Raw genomic sequence first — 20,485 nt, 5'->3', positions numbered from 1 at the left:
CAGTTAGTATAGAAAAATGAACTAAAACCATTATAGGACAGATGACTAGGCAATTCGGCCAATCTATCAACTTTCTGTTTCTTTTACACTAAAAAGAGAATAGAGATGAACTACCCACCTCTTGAACAAATGTGAAATGATATGTGTGTGTGTATGAGAGAGAATGTTTATCATTATCATTGTTTAATGTCCATTTCTCCATGCTTGCATGGATCAGATGGAATTTGTTGAGGCAGATTTTCTATGACTGGGTGCCCTTCCTTGTCACAAACCCTCACCTGTTTCAAGCAAAATAGCATTTCTTTATAACCAGGCATGTTTACCATGGGAGACTGGAAAGAAACAACATTGCACATATGATGGTGATTCTCATTTAAAATCATCATATGATGACAAGACACACACACACATATATATATATATATAATTATGTGTATTTCTTCTATCTTAATGAATAAAATTCTTCTGATAGAATAAATGGGTTAATAGAAACCAATGTAGCAAAGAACACAAAATAACTGTGGTTTAGTTCCTGTTTTTAAGGCAGGAACTCCTTGAAATTTTGAGTATTTGAGTATATTTAAGAATTTAAGGATTGGAGAAAACGCATGTTATAATTGCATACTTTATTCCTACATATGTTTCAAAGGATTACAACCTGTGTGATCCATAGGGATCTTTGATATTAAAATTGTAACCTTTTCATCAGGGAAAGCATGGGAATCATCTTAAACGTAAGACATTATGACCGATTATGAAAACAATAGATTATGGATCACACAGGTTATAATCCTTTGAAACATATGTAGGAATAAAGTATGCAATTATAACATGCGTTTTCTCCAATCCTTAAATTCTTAAATATATATATATATATATATATATATGATAGGTTTCTTTCAGTTACCATCTACCAAATCCACTCACAAGGCTTTAGTTGGCTTGGGGCTACAAAAGAAGACAGTGCTCATGGTTCCACACAGCAAAATTGAACCTGAAACCACATGGTTGGGAAACAAGCTTCTGAATCACACAGCCATGCCTGTACCTATTTATGCGTAAAGCAAACTGTGGTTATAAAAAAAGAAAACTGGAAAATCTGGGGGAAAAAAAAATAATCAAAACCAAAAAACAATGAAAAAAAATAGATTGATGAAAATCTCATATGCTGTTTACCTGAAACATATCTGTGTCGGGATCAGACTTATATTCGACAACCACAGCCTGGTTTCTTGACATCGTATAGGATACAGAGTGTAAAGCCGAATCCTGGACAGCCTGCGAAAAAAAAAACAAAAGACCAAGAAATGAATGTTATTCAAGAATTTTTTTTACATCTGGATGCAAACTCCTGTTAGTAACCCTTACTTGTTTTTCAAGTAAAGGGTCTGTCTGTTATTCCATATACCTTCAAAGGCAGAAAGCCAGCAGATGATTAACTGACAGGAGAAATAACAACAATGTCACCACTTGCAGCTCAGTGATTTTCAAAGTACAAATGCACACACACATATGCACATAAATATGTACATATACATATATATGCATCTAAAGATACATATATATGCATCTAAAGATACATATCTATATACACATACCCTGCCCACACAACACACACACACATCACATCACATCAGATTAAAATGGGTTTGGAAAATCTGAGCAGCTTCCTCAGTCAGAACTCCTGTAAACACTGGTTAACAGTGCATAGAAATGGACAGTTTTCCAGAAAGGAAATCATTCCATACAAACTGAAACTCCAGGGAGAATATGTTAGTCGCAAAATATTGTTGTTGGCACTCCATCGCTTACGACGTTGAGGGTTCCAGTTGATCTGATCAACAGAACAGCCTGCTTGTGAAATTAACGTGCAAGTGGCTGAGCACTCCACAGACACGTGCACCCTCAACATAGTTCTCGGTGTGTGACAAGGCTGACCCTTTGAATTACAGGCACAACAGAAACAGGAAGTAAGAGTGAGAGAAAGTTGTGGTGAAAGAGTACAGCAGGGTTCGCCACCATCCCCTGCCGGAGCCAAGTGGAGCATTAGGTGTTTTCGCTCAATAAACACTCACAACGCCCGGTCTGGGAATTGTGACAGGAGAGAATGGGAAATTTATATGGTGTTTGTGTTGTGTGTGTGGAGGACAGATAAAGTAAAGGCACCATGCTAATTAAGAAGTTAAACTGCATAATACACTCTAATGGTTCTCACAAGACCTTGTTAGAAAGAAGGGAAATAAATTAGATGTGCTAAGAACATGGGGTAGAAAGCTTGCTGGTGAACAGGGTGGAGAAATGAGATGGAGAGCTTGCTGGATGAACAGGATAGAGAGCTTGCTCAGAAGACCTTGTAAGAAAAAAGGGAAATAAATTGGAGAATGTGCTAGGAACATGATGCAGAGAGCTTGCTGGTAGAACAGAGAGGAGAGTTTGCTAGAGAAATGGGGAGGGAGAAGATTGCTGGAGTAACCGTGTACAGAGCTTGCTGGAGGAATGAAGTACAGTGAAGAGGTAAAATAGAACTGCTAGACTGATGGGTGGTAAGACAATGTACAAGAGGGAGGAGGGTTAAGATAACATGCTAGAGAGAGAGAGAGATATGATAAGAGAATGTGCTAGAGAGAAAGATGTTAAGAGAATTAGAAAAGGAGAGAGGTGAGAAGAGAATATGCTAGAGAGAGAGAGAGATGTAGAACTTGCTAGAAAGAATTGTGATTACTTTGGAATTCTGAGGGTTTTTGACCACATGTTTCTTATAAGGCTTCACTCCATTGGCTGCAGATCGTTTGGTCAAGATGAATTTGCTCCGTTTTCTACCCTTTTCATAATTTACAAGGTGACCATTGTAGCTGAAAATACAGAGAAAACAACAGAGTGACAATGGAAAAAAACAACAACAATAATAACATCAGCAGCAGCAACAACAACAACAAACCAAGGGAAGTTTAACCCTTTAGTGTTTAAACCAGCCACATCCGGCCCAAATAGTCTACATGTTTTATATTCAAATTGGCCATATCTAGCCTCTCACACCTAACCTACATTGGCATTCTAAAAATAAACAATCACATAATTGAAACCTCAAAGCTATAACATAATGCATGATTAATTCAAAACAATTTGGGTGAAAAAATATTACATTTAACAGAGTAATCTGAACACTAAAGGGTTAAGCTGCTGTTCAACCTGCTACAAATAACAACTAATGCTTTCAAATTACACACCAGGGTCAAAAATGGAAACACATATTAGAAAATGTAGTCCTAGATACATGTGTCTGAATAAAGGATGGAGTGGCCATAATTGGAATGCCTTTGATCATGGGTCTGCTGAATCAGGGCCAGCCTGGTGTTAAATAACAACAGTGTCAACAAAAGACAAACAGTTTAAAGGAAAAAAGGAAATAAAGTAAAACAGAATTCCATTGTGACTGAGGAAGGCATTCATGTGGAAGTGTCCGCCTGCACATGTGTGTATTACACATAACAGGATGCTACACAGCCCGTAAATAGAATCAGATTCTGAATCCAATGACAAAGTGATCCTGAATGATGTTCAGTGTGTGTGTGTGTGTGCATGGGAAGAATGTGCTTTGCATACTATAGTGACATCTCAAGGCTTAAAGGAGGAACTGAGTTGAACTCAACGCTACAAAGTATGCTTGTTAGAGAGAGACAAGTTATGCAAGCCAAATTATAGTGAGCAGGCAGGCAAAAAGGGTTATCAGACAACTGCATTATAGTATAGAGGAGACCAGACAGTACAGAAATAACTAAAGTGGTCAAGTATGCAGACCAAAATATAGTGTCCAGTTAGCTAAAATATAGTGATCAAAACAGTTAGCAGGCTGGTTATCAGAATACACAGCTACATAGTGGCCAGACAGCCAGAATGCAGCTATGCAAAAAGTAGGTACCAAAAAGAAGTCAGTCAATAAAAAAAGCAAGTAGGTTGGTCTGTAAAACAACAATGAACTTCGAAATCATATATTTACATAAGAAATCATTAGACATTCACTAGACTACCATCAAAATACAACATCATTGTTTTAATGTCCACTTTTTAATGCTTGCCTGCGTCAGACAAAAATTTATTGAGGTGGATTTTCTATGCTTGGATATGCTTCCAGTAACCAGCTCTCAAACATTTCCCCCCATGTTTTCATGGAATACTGGAAATGAAGAACACTGCTTATATTACAATGACACTTATTTACAATTATCACACGATGGCAAGGAAGCAGTAAGACACACACACACATGTAAATGATCGGTTTATTTCAGTTTCTATCCACCAAATCCACTCACAAGGCCTTAGTTGGATTGGAGCTTTAGTAGAAGATACTTACCTAAGGTGTCAGGCAGTGAAATTGAAGCAAAACCAAGCAGTTGAGAAGCAAACTGCATACCAATCAACCACACTTATACCTTTTTATGTATATATATATATATAATGAGATTGTCAGCATTATTATCATTTTTACAACTGCTCTCCATTCTAGCATGGGCTGGACAGTTAGACAGGTTCCAACTGGCTGAAGGAGTACATCATGTTCCACTGTCTCAATTTTGGCAAGGTTTCTATGGCTGGATGCCCTTCCTGTTATTAAACCTGTACCCGATTTTCAAATAAGGGATCTCTTCTGCCACACATCTACAAAGTGAGTGAGCACTTTGGTAAGAGAGATGACGTCAACACCACCACCACTTGCAGCAAACAACTCTCAAAGAACCCAAATGTAAACATCCACACACAACAGGCTTCCTTTAGTTTCTGTTTACCAAATTCAATCACATGACTTTGGTTTGCCCAAAGCTATAGAAGATACCCAAGGGTACACATAGTCATGCCTGCACCTGTTATTACATTGTGTGTGAGTGAGAGAGGGAGAGAAAGAGAGAGGGGGGATTCTCTCTCACATAGTCATATACATACATACATACATACATACATACATACATATACATACTGTACACAAAACACACAGGTAAACATTTGTATTATAGTGTCTATATCATTAAATCTGTGCTATGGCTTCATGCTGATAGTTAAGTGGGTGTTAATCTGATTGGATGTTGGCAATCCTCCTTCACATTTCACCGAAGACTGCTGACATTCTCTTCAATATTGATGTGAAATCATAGCATGGGTTTAATAGCATCCTTGCTTATATATATATATCATCATCATCATCATCATCGTTTAACGTCCGCTTTCCATGCTAGCATGGGTTGGATGATTTGACTGAGGACTGATGAACCAGATGGCTACACCAATCTCCAATCTGATTTGGCAGAGTTTCTACAGCTGGATGCCCTTCCTAACGCCAACCACTCAGAGAGTGTAGTGGGTACTTTTACATGTCACCCGCACGAAGGCCAGTCAGGCGGTACTGGCAACGGCCACGCTCAAAATGGTGTATTTTATGTGCCACCCGCACAAGAGCCAGTCCAGGGGCACTGGCAACGATCTCACTCAAAAATCCTTACACATGTCACGGGCACAAGTGCCAGAAAGGCGACGCTGGGCACAGGTGCCATCCCGTATATATATATATATATATATATATATATATATATATAAACGTATGTTGATGCAAACAGGAGAAATAGAACTCAAAATATGAGTATATGTATATCTATTTATATTTAGCAGAAGTAACAGAGTGACTCAAGGTCCAAGAGTTTCAAGTGCCAGCACTTAATAACATTAGTCACAGGTTGAAGGTATGTGAGTTTATATAGCTGTTGAACATTCATCATCATCATTGTTGTTGTTTAACATCCGCTTTCCATGCTGGCATGGGTTGGATGGTTTGACTGAGGACTGGCAAACCAGTAGGCTGTGCCAGGCTCCAATCTGATGGCAAGGTTTCTACAGCTGGATGCCCTTCCTAACGCCAACGACTCCGAGTGTAGTGGGTGCTTTTTACATGCCATGGGTACGGGAGCCAGTCAGGCAGAACTGGCACCGACCATGTTCAGATGGTGCTTTTTACGTTCCACTGGCATGGGGAGCCACTCAGGCTGCACTGGCATCAACCCACACTTGAATGGTGCTTATGTGCCACCAGCACGGGTGCCAGTCAGGTGGCACTGGCATCAGCCACAACTACAATTTCCATTTTGATTTCGATCTTGATTTGCTTCGATTTTGATTTTACTTGACTCAGTAGATCTTCTCAAGCACAGCACATCACCCGATGTTTCAAGGGTACTTTTAAATGGGCTGGTTATGTAACACTGGTATAGGCTACGGCTGTGATCTTGGTCTCTTGTCATTGCCTCTGTGAGGTCAAACATTCGAAGGTTGTGCTTCACCACCTCATCCCATGTCTTTCTGGGGTCTCCCTCTTCCACGGCTGGCCTGGGGCTATAGTAGAAGACAAATGCTTAAAGTGCCATGAGGCAGGTCTGAATCCAAAACTATATAGTTGGGAAGTAAACTTCTTAACCACATAACATGAGGTTTGTTCCCACTTCATGTAAATTGTTGGCTGGTGTCATCTACTAATTTGGTAGACAAAAATGGCAAGAAATCCATAATGAGTATGCATGTTTGTGTATATGTGTACGCACAAGCAAAGTGTATTCTGACATGTGCAAACTGTCATCTGTTCACAATCCTCAATGAAAGCATATCAATAGACAAAGGGAAATATTACCTTGCTTGGAAACAGAAAGAACATCAAAGCAACAGAAAATTCTTTTTCAACAAAGTCTTATCTACACCATGCAACTAACAATGGCGATGATACACACAATATATATATATATATATATATATAATCATCATCATCATCATTTAACGTCCATCTTCCATGCTAGCCTGGGTTGGACAGTTTCACAGGAGCTAGTAAACCAGAGGAATGCACCAAGCTCTACGGTCTGTTTTGGCATGGGTTTTTTTTATGTGACACTAGCATTAACGAGATCTGTTTTGACATGGTTTTCGTGGCCTAAATGCCCTTCTGAATGCCACTCACTTTACACAGTTGAATGAATGCTTTTTACATGGCACCAGCTCTAGTGAGATCTGTTTGGCATAGCTTCGGCAGTGCCAGAAAATATATATTTGTCTCAGTTTATTATGATTATATGAAGGCTCTGCTATAAATCCTATCAGAGCCAAAAGAGAGGGTTATTTGGAATTACTTCTTCAAGTGTAACAGCAATATTTTTTAAGAGACTAATAATAATAATAATAATAATAATAATAATAATAATAATCAAAATGGTTTCTGACTTAAGAATAGAGTGTTACCCAAAACAGATCATAGATAAAGATTTAGATTAGAAGGATGGCGGGGAGAGGGATACATCATTTTAAAAATCCGATTCGCTTTGTTTTTTAATTCTATTATGAGAAGGGGAAGATTAAATTGACTTTTTAAAGGAGAAGAAATTATACGATACAAAAAATAAAAACTGAAGTGTGTCAGAAGATTAATGATTTTTCTTTGTAAAATAGTCAAAAAGTAGAGTCAAATAGGATTATGCAAGGTTCCCTAAAGACCCTAAGGCACCAAACCCTTTCACCTATGAATAATAAGCAGAATCCACATTTTAAACAAATCACAAAGGCTTATTTGATAAAATGAATGAGAATAGCTTAAATAAAGACTGCTTCTCCTCCCCACCACCTCGTGCATTATATACTCATCATGGAACAAACAATCACATACACACACCATATGGTAACACTTTCTCTCTACCCACACACAATACAATTACCATACAGGCACTAAAAACACATGAACACACACAAACACTACATACTAGAAACACGTGAATACACAATAATACACTCTAACGACACGTGAATAGCACCCCTTCATCCCCAAATTGTGTATAGACTGAATAAGTGCAAAACACAGTGGTCAGCCAAAACTGCATCATATTAAACCGAAGATTAACATAGCAAACAGCAGCTGTTTAATGAAACTTACTTGTAATAAATCTATGATATATTAACATCATTATTATTATTATTAAGGAAGAAAACTGGCAAATTTGTTAGCATGCTGGACAAAATTTTCTGGAGCATTTCTTCCAGATTTACATTCTGGGCTCAAATTCTGACAAGGTTGACTTTGCCTTGCATCCTTTTGAGACCAAACAAAAGTAAGAACTAGTTTAGTACCTGGATCGATGTAATCAATTAGCTCCCTCCCACAAAAGCTCAGGCCTTGTCCCTATAGTAGAAAGGATTATTAATATTAAAGCAGCGAGATGGCAGAATCGTTAGCACACTAGACGAAATGCTTAGTCAATGTAATTGACTAACCCTCTCCCACCAGATTTTAGGCTTTGTGCCTATAATAGAACTGATTATTATTATTATTATTATTATTATTATTATTACCAGTTAAGTACTGGGGATTGATGTATTTGACTTGCCCTCTCCCCTCGAATTTACTTGCCTTGTGCCAAGTTAAAACGAATTATCATTATTGTCTCACATCCTTATATTTTGAGTTCAAATCCAACTGAGGTAAGTTTTGCCTTTTATCCTTCTGGGAGTGATAAAATCACAAATCAGACAAGTACTGGAGTTTATATAATTGATTATTCCTCTCCACCAAATTTCAAGCATTGTGATTATGTTTGAAAGATTATTATTATTATTAAGGCAGCAAGCTAGCAGAATCATCAGCATGCCAGACAAAATGCTTAGTGGTATTTCTTCTGATTTTACATATTGAGTTCTGAGTCGTTGAGATCGACTTTACCTGTCATCCGTATGGGGTCGATAAAATAAGCACTGCACCAAAATTTGACATCATTATTTCAGGTGGTGAGCTACACCATATTTAGCAGCATTTCTTCCAGCTTTCTGTTCTGTGTTCAAATACCACTAGGATTGACTTAGCCTCTCTTCATTATAGGATTAATAAATAAAAGTACCGTCAAACACTGGGGTTGACGTAATCAACTAGCCCCACTCCCCAAAATTTCAGACCATAAGCCTACAGCAGAAAGGATGATTACTGTTGTTGTTGTTGTTAAGCGTCAGATTACATGTCTTACTGTCATTTCATTTTATCCCCTATCCTGTCCTGAATTTGAAATTGTATAGTTTATTTCCATCCTTCAAATAAAAAAAATATGTACCAAATTATGGTCAAGAACTTCACTTTACAATAAAGTGCAGGCATGGCTGTATGGTTAAGAAGCTTGCTTCATAAACATGTGGTGTCAGGTTCAGTCCTAGTGTATGGCACCTTGGGCAAATTATCTTTTATTATAGCCCCAGGCTGATCGAAACCTTGTGAGTGGATTTGGTAGACAAAAACTGAAAAAAGGCGGCAAGCTGTCAGAATCATTAGCACGCCGGGCGAAATGCTTAGCGGTATTTCGTCTGCTGTTACATTCTGAGTTCAAATTCCGCCGAGGTCAACTTTGCCTTTCATCCTTTCGAGGTCGATAAATTAAGTACTAGTTACGCACTGGGATCGATGTAATCGGCTTAATCCCTTTGTCTGTCCTTGTTTGTCCCCTCTATGTTTAGCCCCTTGTGGGCAATAAAGAAATAAGAAACTGAAAGAAGCCAGTTGTGTATGTGTACAGAAAGATCGATAGGTATATAGATATGCAGATATGTGTGTATGTATCTTTGTCATGATATTACTGTAGTACAAGTCATGTTGTGCATTTCCAGTCTTCTATGGAAAACATATCTGGCCATAAAGAAACATTACTTTGCTTGGAAACAGGAGATGGTTGGCAACAGACAGGAAGGGCCATGGAAAATCTGTCTCAACAAATTCCATCTGACAGATACATGTATGGAAGAAAACTTGACATTAAATGATGAAGAGGATGATGAACAAAATGATCCTAGATTCAATCCCACTGCCCAGCACCTCAGACAAATGTACTCTACCATAGCTTCAAAGTTACCAATGGCCTATTGATGAAATTTGATAAGTGGAAACTGTGTAGAGTGTGATGTGCGCGCACGTGTGTGTGTGTGTGTGTGTGTGTGTGTGTGTCTTTTGCTGATGCATATCAGTGAAAAAAAATAAAAACCCAAAACTGATGCTTGGAGCCTGGTGTTGCCATCCGGTTTCACCAGTCCTCAGTCAAATCATCCAACCCATGCTAGCACGGAAAGCGGACATTAAACGATGATGATGATGATACCTTCTATGGTATTTGTTTCACACCAAGTTACACAGAAAATCCCTTATCACTATTATAAATAAGTACAGTGAACCATTGATTGGTCTGTTGGAATCAATAATGCTAGTTCATAAAATTATATTTTATATATATATATATATATATATATATATATATATGTATATACTGTTGTGTCTGGGGAAAGCCATTTTCTTATTGTGCCTTAAAATTTAACACACTCACCGGTAAAATTTCCACTTATTTTTCTTTTTATTTTCCTAAAATTTTCTTTGTGTCTTGCAACCTTATCAATAGTCTTAACTGTCCCAAATCCAAAAACGATATATATATATATATATATATATATATATATATATATATATATACTTACATATATGAAAATGCAAGACAATTTAAATAACTACACTTTCCTAAGACGTTTCTGGTTTAGTGTGGGATTTGAATTTAATGTAAAGGGGTATCAAATACTGCAGTATCAGAGTATCAGACAAACAAAGATCCCAGTTCTCTCACTGCATTTTCCCAGCATAATTAACATTCAGATGTTTGATCTCACCAGTCTGGGTGGGGCCTACAAATATGACAGTTGGAAGGGGAAAGATAATGGCGTATTGCCATTCTTGTAAATCCGGTGTTATTTTGCTGAGAGTTTTAATATCCTTGGTAAATTTTCTTCCTTAACTTAATGTATGTCACTTGTGTCTTCCACCACCAAAAGAGACTCTACAGGGCTGTTCAACCTATCTCAAATCACATAATGTACTCTTAAATATAACCAGTTTCAATAAAAGGATAGTGATGGATAAAATATCTGATTACAGGTTTGTTTGCCTGATTGGCTTGGGGCCTAAACAATAACTTGTTTGTCTGTCCAACCATAACATTCTTTCACCAAGCAGATGTCATCCATTTAAACACTATGTCTTCAGCATACAGGGAACTGATATTTTTATATACAGGAAACTTGTACTGAATGCAGAGGATATGAGAAGGCCGGAAAGAAATGAAGCAAACATGTTCAGTTGAATATGTTACATATGTATGACTGATGAGGTACAGGTGAGCTGGCAGAAAAAACTAGGTATAAGGGGAATCAAATGCAATGTGTATAGATGATAAGAGACAGGTATGGCAAAGAAGTGCCAAGAGATCTATGAGGAAGGGGACAGTGGAAGAGGAAAACCAAGGATGACATAGGCAGAAGTGCTAAAAGCTGCAGTACACCAAATCTCGCAAAAGAGATGTCAAAGGAATGCAACAAGTGACAAAACACTGTAAGGGAACACCCATCCAACTCAAGCAAGCATTGTAAAACAGACATGGCGATGATGACACCCCCACATCTGGAGGGGTTTAAAATAAAAAAATTAAAATTAGAAGAAAGTATAAGCCCTGCTGACAAAGTGTGACACAAAGAGATTTGGCTGACATTTCTGGCAAGTTGAGCTGAAAAGGGTGGATGAGAAAATGGATCCCTGTAGTACTCCATTTAGGAAATTGCAGGTTTTGGAAGTGTTATGCTTGTACACAAACTAAGCACAATACATGCCAAAAAAAAAATCCTGTACATGATTGTTTAATTTGCTAGAAACAGCAGCCAGATATCATTCAGATTGCACTCAACCATCACAAAATAAAAGGTGGAGGGGGGGGGGGGGGGATACATTAGATATTGTAGTCCTAGATGCCCTTGGAAAGAGTGGTCATCACTGAAACACCTTCGCTTCATTAGTGTTGACTTGTTGCTAATCAACAACTGAACCGAAAGGTCACAGCAAAAGGTCAACTATTTAATCTACTTCTGAATATTTTCTAGCAACATACCTAGATTGGAAAATAACAAAAACAAACAGAAAATGCTATAAAAAAAGGGAAAAAAGAAAAAAAAAGAAAAAAAAATCCTCACTGAAGCAAAGCACACTTTAACAGGCTATAAAAAGAGAATAAAAGTGTCTGAACTGAATAAAGTAATGCAATAAAGAAGGCTGATACATAAGAAGTATGTGAAGAGGGAGGAGAGAGAGAGAGAGAAAGAGGAGAAAGTATGTAATTAACTATGGTGTCACAAAATGTTTACGTATGACTCAACAAGCCTAGAATCAAGTTTACAGAATACAGCTTATAAAAAGACCACATTAATTATAAACAAACTGGAAATTTATTCTTTTCTATTCTAGGCACAAGGCCCAAAATTTGGGAGGGTGGGGGCGGCCATCAATTAGATCAGCCCCAGTGCGCAACTGGTACTTAATTTATCAACCCTGAAAGGATGAAAAGCAAAGTCAGAACATAAAAACAGACGAAATACCGCTAAGCATTTCACCCGGCATGCTAACGTATGGATAGGGACAATTGTGTAAAGAAGTGTTGATTTCTAAATGTAGAGGGAACCTGAGGAAGGGGTCAACCAAAGAAGATGTGGGATGAAGTGGTAAGAAAGGATCTTTCTCACTGAAGAAATGACATGGGACCGGGAGTTGTGGTAATTTGCTGTGTAAAGCGAAGTAAAAACTGCAGTCATCCATACTTACAGGTGTCAGCGCCGCATAAAATGCACTCATGCCAGTGCTACATAAACATACCTGTGCTGGTGGCACATGAAAAGCACCCAGTACACTCTGTAAAGTGGTTGATATTAGAAAGGGTATCTGGTTAGCTCATATTAAACCATCCAACCAATGACAGCATGGAAAACAGACATATGATGATGATGATGATGATGATGATGATTATTATCATTATTATTACAATTACTTTTAATAATTTTATAATTTGTTGTATTATGTTTGAATCACCCTTCACTTGTTTCAATCATTGGACTATAACCATGTTGGAGTACTACCTTCAAGGGTTTAGTTGAATATATCAACCCCATTTTCACCAAACAGCTACATTACAAGGATGTAAACAAACCAGCAGTGGTTGTCAGCAGTGGAGGGGACAAACACACATATACATATTACATACAAAAAGCTTCTTTCACTTTCTGTTCACCAAATCCACTCACAAAGCTTTGATCAGACCTGGGCTTACAACAGAAGATAAAATGACACTTCCTAAGAAAAACTAAAAAGGGGAGATGCTGTAGGGAATTAGTAATAATGGTACACCCCTCCTATGTGATGAGTGAAACGAGCCAGTCACTATGAGTAAAGTGACACTAGCCAGTATTGAGAGAGTACATAGAGTATGAGAGTATGTGTTTGACTGTGTTGATAGTCGTGTCTGTATTGATCTAGTAATTATGCTATGATATCCAGTGGGTGTTATAACAATCCAACCCTTTGAGGATAATAACACTGTGTGACTGGGGGGGTTGTACAGTGCCAGAGAGAAACATGCTATCTACAATTTTGGAATATAACAATATCTGTCAGAGCGACATTGGTTGTACAATGATAGATACAACAGTGGCAAAAGACCACTTTACAAGTTACATACACTGTGCAACAAAACCAATACAGTGAGGCCCATTATCAATTTTCTTTATTTTGTTTTGTTTTGATATTTAGTAAGAGAAAGGAAAAGACAGAAAAACATACGGATGCAATAGGAAATTTCTGCAGCAGGAAGTAAACACCAAAATACAGCCATTGTTGTTGTTATTTAACCCAGTACCAGCTATGATCAAAGGGATTTCAACCATGACCATCCCACATTTTTGTATATCAGAAACTAAATCACCTTAAAATAGTAGGGTGTGGTTTGGGGGGAGATTTGGCTATTATTTCTAGTAATCTAAGCAACTGTATAAACAGAGGGGAGTCAAACTTGTTTGGCTTTGTGGGTTGGGTTGAAACAAACTAAATTCTAATTCAGATAGAGACAATTATTATTAAAGACCCTGTTTATAAATGTAGAGCAAATTAAATGGACAATGGGGTAAAGAATATGAGGTGCTAGCAAAGTTCGTGTACAAAGATATGTAAGGGGGAAAAAGAACTCATCCATTTGTCATACAATCCTATTAAGTGGATTCCTAAGAGTGAAAACAGGAATAGAAATTGTCTGAATGAATGCTTTAGATGGCCAATGCTTGATAGAAAGCTGGCACTGTTTCAGCTACAAAACTTATCAATATCATTCATACCATTACCAAACAATCAAATGAACATTTGAGTAAATACGAAAATAAAAAGAAAACTTTCCATTTAGGATGGCATGTATAGACAAAGTGAAGGGAAAATAAGTAACAACTTTTAGTATAAAGCATCCAAGGTTCAGATTTGATGCTCGAATACAAAGAATATGTTAATGAAAACTGATTTTAAAAACATTAAAAATAGAGAAAATTTCTTTTAATTTTACCCAAGGACAACTAATTCTCCATAATCTTCACAGTCTGTACTGAGTCCAGCCACTGAGGGTGGAGAGCGAGAGGAGGAGCATGAATCAGTATAATGCTGCTTGGACATAGGATGGTGCGAATGCTGTGAGTGGTGAGACCTTTTGTCTGATGGAATTTCCTTGAAGGGACTGTAAAGAGACAAAGAAACAAAGAGGGAATTAGTCAAAACAATATTTATAAATTTCAGAGATGTACTTGTCTGACAAGAAATTCACAATGAAAGAGTAAAAGATGACAACACAAACACACATTCTTAAATTTTGTATTAGAGCGTGTAAGTGTTTATGCAAGAATGTAATAAACATGAAACATGACACAAAATACCGGTCCTTAGAATTCCTTACAGCTGAGAAGATATTCACAATTTTTGTTTGTAACTTTAATAGGTAAGTTATGATTAACTGATAATACAAAAAAAAAAAAAAAAAACCCAGCTGAGTAAGATACGAGCCACCATAATAATAATAATAATAATAATAATAATAATAATAATAAAAAGTGAACTGAATAAGCTGCAGTGAGTATATATACAATCAAAAAACACCTGGATAAGGTGTGGTGACCCTCATAGTATAAGATACTTGAGCACAAGGGAGCAGCTATGTGGTCACTAGATTTACTAGAACAAGCAGTAAAATCTCCCTGAAATCACATTCCAGATCTTACAAAAGAACAATATATATTTCATAAAATCTAACATGTATAAAATCATAATAAATACAAACCAAGTAAAATTAAAATGAGCACTCAGAGAGCACAAAACTTCCGTCAAGGCAACACCAACGTCCTCTTAACAATTAGCCAGAGATGATTGTTAAAATGAGAATATCTGAAATAAACTCGACTGCTCTCAATAACGAGAATAGTAAAAATGAACTCGATTGCTCTCAAAAATTAAGTAAAAAAACAGGAAAAATAATCCAGAATCCTTGTCCAGTACCAGATTGATCCCAAAATTTAAACAGTTTGTGCCAGTCACGAGGCCTAACATCCCTGAAAGTTTCATCTGAATCCATCCAGCGGTTCTTGAGATATTTTGTCCATGGACAAACAAATACGCACAACTGAAAACAATACCTCCTGAAAGGTGTATGCAAATTGAAATGTTCACTGGCTCTGACCCATCACCTTGGTTTATAAGTTACCAGAGTATGCCATGTTGCATTGAATTTTTACCCCTGTGAAATTGTGACACCTATATTCCTCATCATCATCATAGTTTAACGTCCGCTTTCCATGCTAGCATGGGTTGGACAATTTGACTGAGGACTGGCAAGCCAGAAGGCTGCACCAGGCTCCAATCTGATCTGGCAGAGTTTCTATAGCTGGATGCCCTTCCTAACGCCAACCACTCCGAGAGTCTACATATAAAATTATTTTTTTACAATAAAATTTTTGTTTCCTAGATATGAAATTGTGATTTTAAAATGTAATTTTTTCTGTTTAGGGGCAAAATGGAAAAACGAGGGAATATTTATTTTGTGAGTGTTGTGTAAAGTCCATAAATTTGTGCATAAAGTATATATAAAGTGCATCAAGTAATCATCGTATTCCAATTTCCTTCACTTTTTAATGAATAGCAGATGAGCTACTATCTTTTGATACAGACACAACACAGGCTACGCTTTCAAGTTTTGGGATAAAGTTTTCAGGAATAACTCAATAGGTTTATTATCAATTCCATGAAATATTCATGGGTCCCCCTAGTATATTACTGCAGTTTAATATTTTTTATAAAATATAAAACCATGACAAAGTAAATAAATAGATTTACAATCTACTGACAAATAACTAGCATTTAGACACTCTTATTTATGTAATGTGATATATTTATGTTATGTGATCATGACAAAAATGCCTTTGATAAATTAGGGTTGACCTACAGCCAGACAACAATAAATAACAACTGGATAGGTTGTGATCATCCTCCATAATCATAAGTCTTTCGTTAGTTATGTTATTGTCACCAAAAAACATTGAAGTTGAAGTCACTTTATACAGGTTGTATAAAAAAGAAATCCCTCCCAGATTCACTATTCTTGGTAAATGTTTTAACAGTAAATATATAGTTATACATAGATTCAAACCATGATGGTAACTAAAAACAAAAAAGACACTAAGCTACATGATGACACTGTTACCACAAGCCTAACTTTACCAGTACCACACCAATGGCAGCATAAAATATGGGAGGTTTTTCTGGTGCCGCTTGTATTTAAAGGAAAACATATTTAAAACAGTCTGCAAACTTTTTCTTTTAAATTTTTCTTTTTACTTATATAGCTTTTAAAGCTTCATGATTAATTAAATATTCATAAGTGCGGAAATGAAGCTCTATGTATTTGTACTTCCATCAGGGATGTTAGTGAAATGTAAAGTTTTGTTGAGGTTTTGAATTAAGAGGCAAAACTTATCTAAACTAAAACTGAAATCTCAGAATTTAATTAAATAGTAATGATCTGACAGGTGATATTTCTAATTAGACAGTTTGGATCATTAAAAAAAAAAAAAAAAAAAAAATTAAAGTGAAATTAATCTTGTATATGAAGAAGAATAAAAGTTAATATATAACAGGCTCAGGCATGGCTGTGGTAAGAAGCTTGCTTCCCAACCACATGGTTCCGGGATCAGTCCCACTGTGTGGCACCTTGAGCAAGTGTCTTCTACTGTAGCCTCGGGCCGACCAAAACCTTTTGAGTGGATTTGGTAGATGGAAACTGAGAAGAAGCCTGTCATATACATATATATGTATGTATGTATGTCTCTGTCTTGTGTTTGTCCCCACCACCATCGCTTGAAAACTGATGTCGGTGTGTTTATGTCTCTGTAACTTAGCAGTTCAGCAAAATTGATTGATAGAATAAGTACCAGGCTTAAAAAGAATAATGTGATGCCCAATCCAGGAATCAAACCCACAATCTTATGATTATAAGGTCAACACCCTAACCATTAGGCCATGCACTAATCTAGTGGTCCTCCATGTTTTTGACTATGACACACTGCAGATTGAATATATAAAATTACAAGCACACTTCACAAGGAAAATTAACAGAACACATATCTTAAAAGTAAAAATTAGGGGAAAAAAATAAAGAGAACCACTATTTTGTATTATCAGTCAAATAGTAAATAACAAAATAATGAATCACACATTTTCCAAGGTGATCAAGGATTAATACAGATTTTCTAAAGCTCAAAAAAAAAAAAATTTTTTAATTCCTCGCATACCTACATAAGCTCTTGCAGTGCATTGTTTGAGACTCGGTGATATACCCAAAAGTAGAAAGAACTGAGGAAAATTACACAAAACACAATACAGTAAATAATTTTCATCAGTTCCATACAAGGAACCTACATTTAGCTCGATTGTAAAATAGATTTGGAGATTTAAGCTCTGCTTCTCTAAAGACAATCTTGCAAGTTTGACCACTAAGAGACAACTAACTCAGCCCAATTAGATCTCATAAAACTTCAGATGCTCTCAGATCTCTCTGGAAATAATGATCTGACAGTGTAGATTTTACATGAATAAATGCATGAAACAACCATAACATACAGGACCATAGAGTATAAGAATCAATCGTGCAGTGGTCTACAAACAAATACTAGTTCCCCCATTCACCCTTCTTCCCCAACCAAAAAGATAAGTGAAATTTTTTAACACCACCTTCCTTTCAACTCTTCATTTACAAAAAGACAAAATAGTAAAATAATGTAAATCTTCTTTACCATGGTGTTTGACATGCTTTAAAAGATCTTAATTTTAATAAACATGGTACAAAGTGCATTCTTGAAATTTTGAGACTTTTTTTTTTTTTTTTTTTCAGAGAGAAAGAGAAAGAGAGACAGTTATGAATTGTCCTAGATTCTTGTAATTTTAGTTTATTACTATACATCTAATAAGCCGACCTGCTAAACTTTGTTATTCCGGGCAATGTCGTTTATGGAAACCCAGCAGTGGCCTGTGCATACCAGCTTCCCTCTCCATGCCACCGATGTTATCCAAGGGAAAGGCAAAGGCTGATACAGCTTGGTACTAGTGACACCACAACTTATTTCTACAGCTGAGTGAACTGGAGCAACGTGAAATAAAGGATCTTGCTCAAGAGTACAACACACAGCCCAGTCCGGGAATCGAACTCACAACCTCATGACTGTGGCCTGACACTCTAACCACCGATTCATGCGCCTGTCAGATATAATGCTTATTTATTTACATTGTTTTGATTTATTCAGCATTCTCTCATATCTTTGAGATTTCCATAATGTAATTGTTTATATGTAGAATGACATTGCAGGGTAGTGTGAGAGGCCAGATCTAGCTGGCTTGAACACAAAACAGGTAGAATAGTTTGGCCAGATATGGCTGGTCTCAATGCTAAAGGGTTAAAGCTGTGTAAATAAAATAGAAGATGTCTTATATGAAAGCTGAGGTCTAGGTTAAAGATGAGCAACTTTCTGTAAAACACTGCCTCAATAATATATATGTCTAACTCATATTAGCATGGAAAAACAGTCATAAAATAATGAGGGTGGGGAGGAGAAAGTGTGTATTAAGTAAATGCTGACATTGTCAGTTCGCCTGTCAACAAATTATCTGCCTGCTTTGCACCTTCAAAGTTATATGGAATAAGAGAAACCCCTTACATGAAAAAAAGGAAGTTAGCAAAAAGAAGGACATCCAACTGTAAGACAATGCCTTGTCTAACCCATGAAAGCAGGGAAAAATAAATGTAAAACCAATGAATTTATTGAATATATCTGACATTACTCGATAAGAAACAAATTCATTGAATGTAACTATCTAAAATTACTTCAAGGAAAGACTCGATGTGATGAGATTACTTTTCCCACACTCTGCTCAGTATTTAGGAAGCAGTAACCTTAAATCAATTATTATTCAATTATTTATTGGTTTCTCTTTTTCATTGAAAGTTTCATAATGGCACTAAATTCACATTCAACTAAATATGATGATTGGAAATGCAATTAGGAACTTTCCGCAATAGCACACAATCCAGGACCAAGATTTGTAATTTGGTGCTGCAACCAGTAATGATGGCACCCATTCTTGGAATTGAGATTCAACTCTTCTTTGGTTGCCAATTCAATTCTGGTAAATTCATTTCAGTTTCTTCAACATTTAAAGGAGCTAAGACCCATTCTGGAATCTTCATAGCAAGAAGATCTTCACTATTCCAAATGATGACAGCAGACCTCAATGTCATCACACATTTATGTCACGTGTGCAGAAAGGCTTTGAAATTGGTAAAATTCTCCACATCCTAAGTTGTATTTGACAAGAATAAGCTTTGTAGCAAAGGCGCCTATAGAAGCCTTCATTTAAGTTAAATCTAATTCATCTTCCAGTTGCAAATTCATTTCATTAGACCTGAAATATAAATCTGACATATAAGTTTATGAAATTTCAAGTTATCTTAAAGGAAAGCTTTTCTGTCTTCTAAGAATTCTTAAAGTTTCTCCAAAAATCTATAAAAGCGGTTCAAACATGTTCCCTGTGACAACCAGCAAAATTTATGTAAGAAATAGCAACTAATTAACCCTTTTGATATCAAACCCCCTCAGACCATGCCTGGTCCTATGATACAAACAGCACATTTTAAAGTGATCTAAATAAAAATTGTCCATCCAAATTTCATGCTAATTTATGTTCCAAACACCAGATTAATAAATGAGAAAGGTACTTAACTAAATTCTTCATTATTTTCAAAATTAACTGAGCTAAAGGCAGTGCATTTCAAGCTATGGTTTCTAAAGGGGTTAAATCTTTTCTTGTTTTGTTTGCATGTCTGTTCAAATAATCTGTCACAGAGGACTGCTTTTGATTTTGTTAATTGTTGCACTGATTGCAATGATCAATGCAAGTGATCACTAAATTTTCTGCAACTAAATGTTGCAAATAGATTACACAATGCACCACCAATGCATCCAGCACTGACTTTTTCTTAGTATCCAATGAATCTACGAT

General features: G+C 36.5%; 1 protein-coding gene across 2 annotated transcripts in view; it reads right to left on the bottom strand.

The window, feature by feature from the left end:
- Positions 1-20,485, bottom strand: part of LOC106880928 (protein pellino) — a 120,631-nt gene that overhangs the window by 17,520 nt on the left and 82,626 nt on the right. For both annotated transcript variants that reach the window (XM_052971538.2, XM_014931099.3), the window contains exons 2-4: positions 14,457-14,624; positions 2,723-2,852; positions 1,177-1,278 (exon numbers count right to left, since the gene is read on the bottom strand). In XM_052971538.2, coding sequence (XP_052827498.1) covers positions 1,177-1,278; positions 2,723-2,852; positions 14,457-14,624 — 400 coding nt within the window. The remainder of the gene's footprint in view (positions 1-1,176; positions 1,279-2,722; positions 2,853-14,456; positions 14,625-20,485) is intronic.

This window comes from Octopus bimaculoides, chromosome 11, assembly GCF_046866305.1.
Source record: "Octopus bimaculoides isolate indiv1 chromosome 11, ASM4686630v1, whole genome shotgun sequence".
Taxonomy (NCBI): Eukaryota; Metazoa; Mollusca; class Cephalopoda; order Octopoda; family Octopodidae; genus Octopus; species Octopus bimaculoides.
Note: the sequence above shows the minus strand (reverse complement) of the source record. Positions and strands in the feature narration are given on the sequence as shown.